At 51.3% G+C, this 12,341-nt stretch overlaps 1 protein-coding gene across 1 annotated transcript in view; it reads right to left on the reverse strand.

The window, feature by feature from the left end:
* Positions 1 to 8,027, reverse strand: part of UBE2O (ubiquitin conjugating enzyme E2 O) — a 60,748-nt gene extending 52,721 nt beyond the window's left edge. Inside the window, exon 1 of the mRNA XM_027886049.1 lies at positions 7,650 to 8,027. Coding sequence (XP_027741850.1) covers positions 7,650 to 8,027 — 378 coding nt within the window. The remainder of the gene's footprint in view (positions 1 to 7,649) is intronic.
* Between the last annotated feature and the right edge of the window lie 4,314 nt (positions 8,028 to 12,341).

Below are 12,341 nucleotides of genomic sequence, written 5' to 3' on the forward strand. Positions count from 1 at the left end.
CTAAGTATCCTTATCAGCAGAAAAGCAGCACTGTTTCTTACAACCAAAATGATTCACACACAAAATTCATTTATTCTCAGAGAAGTTATATCCTTTCAAAAGCAGGTAAAAAAATAAATCAGCCATGATGGAACTAATTCCAGCTCACAGAATTAGTGTGTTTCACTAAGCAGAAGGTTCATCATCCACTGACGAACGAAAACTACCCAGTCACTTCCACAGGAATGATGCACCAGAAACTCCCAGCTTTGGGCTAAAAAAACCCAGTTAAAAGTCTTAAGCTCCTGATCTTTTCAGCTGGTGATTAAATAGCCCTCTTCACTTGTCAGTCTCCAAAATGCCCCCCTCACAAGCAGAAAAGCTGAAGGCTTTACAGGCAGCGGTAAGAACAAACCACAGAGGCTGTGTCTGATGTGTGCAGAACACAGAACCACACGGTACCACTGCTGCAGTTTTGTTGAAAAAAAACTCATCCTGCTTAATGGACCAGGGGCATGGCTGTGCAGCTTCTCTTCAACTCAAGAGGCTGTAACCAGAGGCTGTGAAGTGATACCACTGCAAATGCAAGCTGAGCAGGGTTTCCTTGCTCCTAATGTACTCCTGTGAATTTAATTTTTTCCTGGTCTGGAAGCTACAGTAGGATACCAAGTGCTCCTGTCCTCTCCTGCAAGTCCTTGGTCTCACCTCCCACCAACAGCCTCCATAATGACCATCCTTTCACACAGAGAGCTGCAGCACCAGCTGTTGAGGAAAAAAACAGAGGTCACAATTTTAAAGAAAATGGCAAAAGCGTGGAAAAAAACCCTCAGCTTTGTAATCCCAAAGAAGCACCTACCTAGAGCATCCAACATACATCAGCAGGTTGTTCAAACCCTTTGAGAGACTGGACAGACTATTTAAAGCTGTAGCTTGATATGTCCCACTTCCAAGATCTCAGCATATGTGCACAAAAAGCATTTTCTATCTCGGCTTCCACCTGCTCCCCTTGTATACTCAGGCAACTCCTACCCCATGCCAGCAGCTAACAGGGGCAGCAAGTCCAAAAAAACCACCAAAACTAGAGGGGCTCATCAAGACACTGCTCTAGACACCACTTCCACATATTAACTATTCATTTGTTAAATTTCAGACCAGCAGGTACATGGTGTACATTTGAAGCTTACAACATACAGGTATCAATGCTGTTTAGCTGAAGTCTTGCCTGTAACCTGAACTGAGCTGCCACCTGCACCTGACCATTGGAAAAGGCAGAACAAAGCATGAAAGTGAGGTAATTCCTTTTCAAAACAATCCAAAGCGTCTGGTGTTCAGAGGTACAGATTTCTTAGTCTGAAAATCTGATCTCTCTCAACCCATGATTTCGGCCTCGATCTACAGGTCACATTCTGTAAGAGGGAGGAATTCCATCTGCAGATGGCTTATTGGATCTGTCTCTCCATTCAGTCACTCTAAACCCCAACACCAGCAGCAGAAAACAAAGGTAACATGACCTGTACTTCCCCAGCACAGGCACACATCCAACACACAGCTATCAAATCCACATCCACCACCACTGTGTTTGTTCCCATCTACACCACACCTGGAAGATTTCAGCCCAGTAAGCATCCACGATTCCCACCTGGGTCACTTCCACAGCCCAGTCCAGGCTCTCCCAAAGGCTGGGGCAGAAGGCACAGCAGACACAATGACTCCAGACCTTTTTTTTTTTTTTTTTGCCAGATGTGCAGTCAAATGCCCGAGGCTGGTAAGAATAACCCTGAAATGCACAGCAAGAGATGTTTTCTATCCAGAGGCACATCTGAGCCCATAACACACCAAACTGCACCAAGTCGGGCCGTGTGTGCTCTGCAGGCACAGGATTCTCTCTGAAATTCAGCCTGCACAGACTGCAAACAGCATTAAAGCTAAAAAGACACCTGTCAACTTGAAACTCAGGCACATCTGCCCATGCTGCAGCTATTACAGTAATCAGCAATTTTCACCACCTCTACTGTGAAAACCACACGTTTTTCATAGTATTTGATGTTTTTAATCACCTCTTACAATCATTACTGCTCTACCCCCCACGTAGTCTGCTCTCTTCACAGGAACATTTAACATTCAGAAAGAAAAAATCCTACCAGTATCTGTCAAAGAGAAACCTCTGCCAAGTTCCGGGACACTGCCATCGAGAGAAACTTGCTTTAGCTTAAGTTAACTTCATAAATTCCAGTTAGCAGAATGTTTTGGTTTCAGTCACAAACATGCACATTATATTTAGCTGTAACGGCAAATGGAAAAAAAGCCTAAACATTACCATGGAGTCTCCCTAGGGTTTGTTGTTTGTTTTTTTTTTGTTTTGTTTTTTTTTGTTCCAGGATTTAGCATTCTCCTACCTTGCCACACATCCAAAGATCTCAGGAGTGGGACACACCCGCAACACAAGGTAGAGCCTGATCTGAGTTACAGGCCAAGTGCTCCAGAGCACTCACAAAAAGCAGAAAGCCAAGCCATCATCTCCCACCTCTCAGTTCCAGGAAAATCAGGATTGACAACATCGAAAGCAAGTGCAAAAGCTTCATCTTAAAGTATCAGCTCCTGTGATTAGAGCTGCCTAAACACAGGTCTGTTTGGGCAAAGACCCTGCATATGGTGGGAGGAAACAGTGGAGTGGAAACAATGAGGCAGGTTTTTCCTAAGTAGCATTTAGGAAGGTGTCATCACCTTCTGAGCCTTTGCAATCCCCCAAGTAATTAAACAGTCAAAGGAGAAGAGGCTTTTAGCTTTGCAAACACCAATTATTTCCCAGCACCAACACAGATGCTGAACATTAAAAATAATGTCTTTTCTCTGAAGACAGGGGAGGAGCTGAGGACAGCTGCCATGGGCAAGCAAGACCCTGTCCCACAAACTATCTGTCAAACCTTCTGTCATTCCAACGAAGAATCTTCAGCTAAATAAGAAACTTTTTTAATTGCTGAAAGTTGCTTTTTTGCAGAAGTCTGCACTGGAGCTGCATCACATCAGCAAGAAAGAACTTGTATGAGAAAGCTGCAGCAAAATGCCTCACCCACCCAGGTATTTCAAAGCCTGTCAAAGGCACTGATTGATTTCTTCTAAAGCTTTTAGTGCACATTAGTTTGTTTACTAGTCCTAAAAGCATTACTAATTTAGTTAGGGTTTTTTAAGCTATGCCAGCACGTTGGAAGGGAGAACACCTTGGGAGAGAGCGTGTCACAAGAACTGCCTGCTTGGGGACAGGCTTCGTTTATTTTAAAAATAACACTCCTGTCTAGATGTGGAATAATTATAATAAATGGCTTTGCCCAGATGGCCACCTGCAACTCCTGAAATACCAATTGACTGTGCACACTGTACACAAAGCAGTAACAGTGTACACTGTTTAGGACTCCTGAGACTTCCACACTGCGAGTTGTGCCAGATTCCACTTTTGCAGTAAAATATTAATGATGATCCCCAAGTCTACATCACGAGAGCCAAACAAATCAAAGTGGAATGGGGAATTGACTCAAGGGTACCTAACCTTGCAATGGATACTCACAGGATGGAAAGGTCACACATTAATCAGTTCTATTTTACGCAGAACTGCAAAAATTCCAGTAAGCCTCTTCTGTCTCTAACAGCTACAAACATCAGGTGGTTTCAAAGAGCCCCCCTGGGAGAATAACTGAAATGTCAGATGCATGAGGAGGGTTAGATACAGCTTCCTCCCGCAGTAAAACCCACTATTAATAGATTTATGGGCATGGAATTTGTTTGCTGCAACAAAACTAGAGTTCTGCACCGCGACAGCATTTCCCAAAGCTCCTGGAAAGGATCCTGCTGTCCCTCTTCACCTGCTGCAATGTACCCACGCTGCATCACGGCACCTCCACACAGCCAACATTCTGCCAGGCTTGAAGAGGGGAGATTTTGAAGGCTGTTTCCATCCCTCAGTTGCAAACAGGTTCCACGGAGTCACTAGCTAGATTAACATCTGAAGAGCACACACCTGAGGGCTGGGACCCAAGCAGTGAGAGCTGAGTGGCTGTGAAGGGACAGAGGGAAAACACGGACCTTGAGGATCTTCGGAAACTTCTCCTGCAACCTTAGATTCGTGACTGAATATCTGAGGTCAGGAAATTATAGCAGCGAAGGGTGGAAAGGAACAGAAGGTCTGTGTGGGATGAAGCAGAGCTGAATTCCTAGAGAGTCTTTTGGAGGTAACATCAAAATAACTTCCAGGTAATGTGTTTATAAGACACCGGATATAAGTCTGAAGAGTCCTGAGAGTTTGAATCTGTTTCTGAAGCAAAGATGAACGTGGTAAGAAAGTCATCCAAACCCAACTGTATTCCAGATCTTACAAAAAAGGCTTCTAAAAACTGTAAAAAGAATTGCACCTCGACTGTCAAGGCAAGCCTGAGGGCCTGCACGGTCCCTACACGTCCATCCATCAGCAATTCCTGTGTACCACGGCATCACACCAAGCCCTGGCCCCAGAGTCAGGCACAGAGCTGCAGGCGGGGAACTGGGAACTGAAGGCCTTCAGATAAGGTGCTGAAACACAACACCTGCACTTTCCATTTCCCCCACCTGCCTCGCCCAGGCTTTGTGAAAATGAAAGGTGGCAGAGAGCTCCTGGGTTCTCAGGTGAGAGGCAGGAGGAAGGAACAGCAGCGTTTCAAAGTCCCCAGAGCTGACTAATACCTAATATGTTTGAGCACTTCCCTAAAGTTCCCAAAGGCAGCTCAAGTGTGCAGCAGGAATGCTAAATCACAGCTGAGAAACCCTGACATTAAAATTCAGCTGGGTCTCAAGTACTCCTGCTAATTTGTCACAAAAATCATCAGAGGTTAACACCAGTTCACAGCACTTTTACAATCTGCATTCCAAATTAGATTTGAGCATTCAAACAGTACCATGAGAGAAGAGAACAGCTTTAGCCAGCCAGATAAACTGCTCTGCAGGTTTGCTGGGTCAGGCAAGACATGGATGGCAAATATATTTGGAAAGGGAAGCTTTCTCCTTCCAGGTCTGCTTGGGTTTTACAATATTCAGCAACAGTGTTTTAAATGGTCATGGAAAGCAGGAAAGGAGCATGAGAAGCCAGAGGGTAAGAAATCCTGGCTCTTCTGTTATTCACATCATTGTTGTGATACTGCTAATGACCATCAACAGGGGAACCAAAGGCAGGAATGTGCTCAGATATACAATTATTGCAGGGGCTGGTGGGGCTTTGTACCAACTGCGAAGCTCTATTTCAAGAGAAAGTCTCTATTACTGATTAACGTCAATGATTGTGTGCCCAGGTTTAAGTGGCATCCTGCCTACCATTCGCAACAGGAAAGAGCAACAGCAAGTGTTGAACTTCTAGAAGCAACAGCAAAAGTGACTGGCCAACCTATTCCCTGGCTAAAAAAAAAAAAAAAAAATAAATAAACTGTCCATAGTTTAAAGAAAAGAGAGGACAGCTCGAGGATTATAACTGGGTACAGAAAGCTGCTTTTGACCTTTGCACTGGGAGCCGAAGGTGCAGTTTCACCAGCCTCAAAATTTGAAACGACTTTTGTTTCTACCTCAATTACAACACTCACTCTATCCAATGTGAGCATCAGGGTTCACAGCACCTGACAAATGGAAGGTAGAAAGGCACCTTCCACAGGGCAGCAGGACCTAATATGCAGAACAGGCACACAAAAGCCCTGCCCCCATGAGCACTTTTACCCTCTGCCCATTTCAGAATTAAGAGTTTAGGGAAATAAAAGGGTACAACAAGCACCCTCTGGAGTCCATGGTATCCATGGTATAGCTGTGACCAGGACAGGTTAATATTTAAGGACACCAAAGAAGAATCTCACAGCCAAAGATGCTAGAGAGTCAGTCACAGCCAGAAGATGTATCTTCAGGCAACAGCACCCAAAAGCCAAGAAACTTTAGACTCAGGACAACCACAGCCTATGGTTTGTACCCCTCCCAGCATGGACAGTGTCCAGGCTTACCTGGCTGGTTCTCACACATTGCTGTAACCCCAAAAGGGCTGGGTCACCGGACAGCTAAAAAACCTGATTATAACCACGAAACCATGATCAGTCCAACTGCATGTTCCAAATGGTGTCAGGTTTGTTTTTAGCAACCCCGAGCTGCAGTGCAGACTGTACACAAAGCCTCTCAATTCTGTCAGTGGGCAGCTTTTCAAATGAAAAAATCAATAGCAGCACACCTAAATTTCTCAAGCACTCAGGAAACCTCTCCCTGGGGTTCATTACCCGAGCGGTAAAGGCAACTACACCAGCGCAGGACCACGAAAAGGAAAGACAGACAGACAGTTTATTTACATAACTGCCTTTGATTTCTGATCCTCCCCAGTCCTGCTTTTTCTATCACTGCAAAGGGTACAGTTACCAAGCGACTGAAGTCAGAGCTAACGCTTCTGGATTTGGGAACCCAACAGCAACAATAAATCTGCATTTACTCACCCAAACCGAGGCAGCTTTGTTTAGATGCTGAAAACCACACTCAACTTGGGACAAATTTTTGCTGCAACAGCACACGGAGATTTTAATGGGAGGGAGCAGTGATTGAATCGTGGGGTCTTTTGGAGAAAATAGGCTTTGTTTTGTTTTGTTTTAAGGTAGAAATAAGTCACGTAGCAGTACCTTTTCTGAATACCTGTTTTCATTTTCCTTATCTCCAACTGGTCACGTGTCTAATGACACTACCACCTAAATTTAGCTCATTCTGCCAGCACTGGCAATCCTAGCGATGCCTGTAGGACTGCAACACACCTTTCTTCCTCTCAGTCTCCCCTCTCTTCTTTGGCATACGGGGCCATTTCTGAAACAGCAAAGCAGACGGGTCTCCAGGGGGCTCCTGCCTCCCTCTGCCCCCCCCCGCCCCCAGAGGGGCACAGGGACCCTGCAGGGACAGTGCAGGCGCCCGGTTCTGCTCGATGCAACGCCCATCCCTGGCAGCCCCTTTGTGCTCCATTACAGTGCCCCCCTCACCCGCTTTTGTCTCCCAACTGTCACTCAGCCTGTGCTAAAACCCCACGCCAGACCAACTTTGGGAAGTGGGAATATTCCAACGCAGACCTACACCCTGTGGCTCGTCAGATATAATTAAGAGGTCACAGATTTACATACGCCTCATCAGCAAGGGGTAAGGGCTCACGTAAACAAGGGCAGATCCAAACCATGGTTGTTTCCTGCCGAAATCTCTATCCAGTGGAGGTTTCCCCTGCTCGGCTGCTGACTCCCCTACAACAGGCGATGACGACACTGTGCAATAAAGGCATAGACACTAGCCAACATCCTCCAGCAAGTAAGACGGGTCTGGAAGCTCGCTCAAATCACCTGCACAGCCAGGCTTCTCCTCATGCCATGAAGCCCCAGTAAAGCACCGGCACACACAGCAGCAGCAGCATCCATGCTGGGCTGCTAGAAGAAAGGTGATGAAGGAAACGAACAGGATTTCACCCTCTGGAGGACACCGGGCAAGGACGGGGGGTCACGGGGGGAGCAACCACCCCCTTTTCTCGGGAGCCTCCGAAGCACCCGACCCCGCAGCCGGCCCCGCACCCGCAGGCCGCGCAGGGCCTGCCCCGGGAGGCCTCCGAGGCGGTGCCCCCGGGGACGGACCCAGGGCCGCGGGGCCCCCCCCCCGGTTACCTTGGTCTCCTTGACGTGCTGCTTGATGCCCTCCGGGTACCACTGCACCCGCACGTAGCCCCGCCGCAGCGGGCTGGCTCGGCCCTCCTCGCCGCCGCCGCCGCCGGGGCCCCCCGACTCGGAGCCGCCTGAGCTGGCGGCCCCGCCGGCCGCGGCCCCGCGCCCGCCCTCCTCCGAGTCCTCCTCCGAGTCCTCGCCGTGGATGAGCCGCACCAGGCCGAACCGCACCGAGCCGCGGTAGCGGCCCGACACGAGGTCGTGCGAGAAGAGCAGGCGCTGGGAGCCGCCCGGCGCGGCCGAGAGGGGCAGGGCGGCGGGGGGAGCGGGGGCCGGCGGGGCCGGGGCCGGCGGGGCCCCCTCGTCGGGCTGTTCCGCCATGGCGCCGGGAGCGGGGAGCGCGCGGCCGGCAGCGGGGGACGGCGGGGGAGGGGCCGCAAGTAACGGCCCGGGGGCGGGGCCACGGAGAGGGACACGCCCACCGCGGGGACAGCGGACACGCCCACCGCGGGACAGCGGACACGCCCACCGCGGGGACAAGGGACACGCCCACCGGGAGGGAAGGGCGGAGGGGGGTGATACATCACCGACCCCAAGGGTGGGAGAGGGAGCTACATCACCGACCATCGACCCCAGGGATGGGGGCTGAGCTGTGTCACCGACCCCCAGGGATCAGGGGGCTGCACTGCATCATCAGCCCCAGGGATGGGGGGGCTGCCCTGCATCGTCTTCTGATCCCCAGGGACAGAGAGGCTGCACTGTATCATCCCCGGGGATGTGGGGGTATCTGCTCTGCATCGTTCCCGGGGATAGGGCAGCTGTGCTGCATCACCCCATGGACCCCGGTGATGGGGGAGCCTCTGCACTGCATCATCCCCGATCCCCAGGGATTGGAGGGCTGCACTGCATCAACTTCTGATCCCCAGTGATGGAGGGGCTGCACAGCTTCATCCACTTCCCTAAGCACAGGTGGGGGCCCATCCTGGCACTGGGCACTGCTCTTTGCTGGGAGCTGCTCTACAGCCAACATCAAAGCCTGGTCTTGCTTTTTACAGCTCCTAGAAGCCCTCATTAGGGTGTGCAAATGAGCTGAATATTTGGCTTCATTGACTCTTAAGGGTTTTTCTGCTCTGTCTCCAAAGATTTTGTAAACATAAAAGTTTTTTGAGCAGATCCTGCTGCTCTGACAAGTGAAGAACTAGAGGAATCTGAAATAGCCTTCACTGCCTGTCCTTTATCCCAGTATATCCTGCTTCTTTGCTCCCTAGATCTCCCTGCTGGTGCAGTGCTGGCTGGAGTATCAAGAAAGTGCCTGAAATCCTCAGCCTGACTTGTGCTGTTGCAGGAAAACTCCCAGGAGCAGCAGAGCAGTGATTTCCCTCTTGCCCTCTCCCTCCCTCCAATGCCAGACTGCTCTGCCCCAGCTGGATCAACCCCTTCTCCTTTCAGGAAAAGCAGCCAGAATAAAGATCTGCCCACGCTCACCTCAGAAATTCTGGAACCCTCTCCTCAGGCCTGCTGGGATTTTTCACCCTTGCAAATGGCCCTAAACCCCCGGGAAGCAGCTGGGAAGAGGCTGGGGAAGAGGTTGTGTGTTGGTGTGGGATGCACCGGGAGCTCTGCCCGGCTCCTCGGCTGTCCGGAGCTGTGGGTGGCAGGGCAGCAGGATGCTCCAAGTGAGGTGAAATACAAACTATCCCTGCCCTCCCTTCAAATCAGGGAGTGAGGCACTCCACCACCTGCCAGCCCGACCTCCACACCAGCATTTAATGGCTCCCTACAGCATCACTTTAACCAGAAGGGCAGCGTGTTCATGAGATTCCTTGCTGGAGCATTTCTCGGCTCCAACCCCAGGGATAAAGAACAGATAAGAGCTAAAAGGGACCATTGGGTAGGAAAATAGTAGCATACCCTTGGGAAAAGGCAGTTTAAATATCCATTCAGTGGTTTCACAGCAGTTTCCAGGGATGTGCTTCTGGGAATACAGACCTGTGTCCACGATCCCTGACGTCTGTGAAGTGGACAAGGGGTAGGGCTGAAAGGCAGCACTCAGCACTTGCTGAGCACACAAGCTCCCCTATGGAGCTGTGGATAAGGTATCCAGCCCACCTGGAGCTGTGGGTAAGATACCAACCCCTCTCCCTCTGTAGCCAGGGAGAATTGTGTCTTTGTGGGAGCAGAATCAGGCCTTTGGAGGGGGAGAAGGTGCCCTTTTGGCTCCATTTGAACTGGCGCCACGTTCGTCTCAAGGTTTCAAAGCAGAGTTTTATCCAGCGCGGTGATGCTCCTCATCATCTCCTTAATGTACATTGTAACAGCCTCTAATAAAATATAGATACACGTAATGGGCACAACCCCGTGTGGAAATGGAAACTGTCCCTCTCCTTGCAGCAATTCCTTGCTGCAGAGCAGCGGTGGGCTTTCAGGTAGTCCCAAACAGCCACGCAAACAATCCCATTATCCAACTGGCTGGGCTCACGGCAGGGGGATTATAATATGGGACAAGTCAGGGCTGTTTGCTCATTAGCGGGAGTTGAGGCGGGTGTGTTTTTGCACCGTGATCCCAGCTGGAGCTCTGATGTGCTTCCATCGGGAAGTGGCACTGAAGGAGGACTCGTTGCCTTTTCAGGAAACAGCAGCCCAGGGCCTGGGCTGCCACAGCACTGACGGGCTTTGGGTTTGGCAGTCCCTGGGTGTCAAAAAGAGCATCTCCCGCTCAGCGTGCCAGGGGACCTCTGCAAGTCCCACCCAGCAAAACGTGCCAGATGTCTGCGAAGGGACACATGTCAAGCAGCCCCATGCCCAGTTTGGGCACCGTTCTTGCTATTTAGGCCATCTTGGAAAGTGATGGCCTTCCCTCTGCAGGAGGACATCCTCCCTGGAAGCGAGATGCCTGTGTGATCTAACCACCTTATGGCACTTAGGTTAGATCACCAGTGTCTCCCTGTTGAGATGCTGGTGCCCAGAGGCTGTCAGAATGCCAGGAGGGTGCCAGAATACCCAGAGGGTGCCAAGATGCCCAGCAGGTGCTGGGATGCCCATAGAATGCCGGAATACTATGGACATCCATCATCTCCCTGTAGAGATACTGGTGAAAAGTAAGCCCTGTCCTTCCTCCTTGGGACCCTGCTGGCACTGGATGCATCTCGGCACAGGCCTTTCAGGCCTTAAAGGGGCAGATGTTGGGATGCCTGCAGGATACCTGGATGCCAGCAGGGTGCTGGGTTGCCTGCCAGGTACTGGAGATACCCACAGGAGAGCAGGATGGTTGGCAGTTGGGTGGCCAGCAGGGTACCTGGATGTCTGCTGGGTGTTGGGGACGTCTGCCAGGTTCTGGGGTGCCCACAGGGTACTGGAATGGCCGCCGGGTTGCCGTGATGCCCACCGAGGCTTCCCGGAGGGTGCAGGATGCCCCCAGCGTACCGGGATGCCCTCCCTGTGCCGGTCCCGGGCTGTGGCGGGGCTCTGGTGCCACCTCGTGGGCTGTCGCCTCCCGGCGGCTCCGGTGTGGCGGGGGGAGCGGGCGGCACCGGCCCGTGTTCCCCGGGGCAGCGGCTCCGCTGGGAGCCCCGGGGCTGCAGCCGGGCTCTGTCCGCCGGGCTGGGGGGCTCCGAGATAGGGGCAGGTGAGCCCTCAACCCTCCTCTGCTCTGCTCCAAAACCCCTCCTTGGCCAACCCTCCCAATATTTTCCTCTTTTGCTGCACAGAGACCCTGTCCGTTCCCTGCTGGGAAGAGCTGGTGCCTTCAGGAAAGGCGCTTCAGTGCAAAGCTCGCTGCTCGGGTCACAGGGAATGCCTCCAGACCCTCCCACAGGGATAGCTGGGAGTTTATTGCCATCAGGCAGACAAACAGCTCAGCAGGAATCCCTGAGTCCTGATCACATCAGGGAAAAGAAATACTAGCAAATGATGCAGCATATGGCAACCCTTCATCCTGTCCTAGTGAGCCCAGTAAACCTCCAGAGGTTGGGTGGGTAGGGAATGCTGCTCTCTTGGAAGAGGGGACACTATCACTGTTAGAGGCAGGAGAAACAATAATCACCAGACTGCCTCTTCCTAAAGTCAGAAACTGGATCTAAACTGCCTGGAGGTCTGGGACTGGAGGTTAGGGGGTCTCTGCCAAGCCCCTTCCCACCTGCCTGGCTCTTTCCTCCCAGAGCAGCTCCTGCGTGAATCCCATCCTCCTTCCTCCCAGGGATTGTGACATGAGTGGCTGTGACCTAGTTATAAACCCCAGCCCTGCAGAGAGGAGAAGAGGAGGTTAATCACCAGCAGTGCTGTGCTCCATGGAGGGGATGAAAGATATCCTGGCTGGGTCCTTGGCCCTGCCTCCTGCCTTTGGCTGAGGTGGCCATGGCCAAGCAGACGTGGTGAGACTGTCCCCCAGACTTGTTTGTTCTCTTTCCTCAAAGGCCCATGGAGAGGAGTAACAAGATACACCAGCCCTGTGAAGGCAGGTGTTTATCTGCTGCAGGTCTAAGCCAAAGTCTAAAGCCTGTTTCCCCTGAATCCAAATAAGCTGTGAAGTAGCAGCCTTTCATCCCTTCATCCCTTCCCCAGCTCCCTGTGACTGACTGGAGGGAATCAGCCCTGCACCCTCTCAGGAGGACATCAGCTGCACTGATGGGCCAAAAGGAACGTGCCAGAGGAGAAGAACATATGTAGGTATTTGCATGTTATGTATATTATATATAT

The sequence above is a fragment of the Empidonax traillii genome, unplaced genomic scaffold, assembly GCF_003031625.1.
Source record: "Empidonax traillii isolate 1590-97213 ecotype Southwest subspecies unplaced genomic scaffold, ASM303162v1 scaffold177:size1754471, whole genome shotgun sequence".
In the NCBI taxonomy this organism is placed as follows: Eukaryota; Metazoa; Chordata; class Aves; order Passeriformes; family Tyrannidae; genus Empidonax; species Empidonax traillii.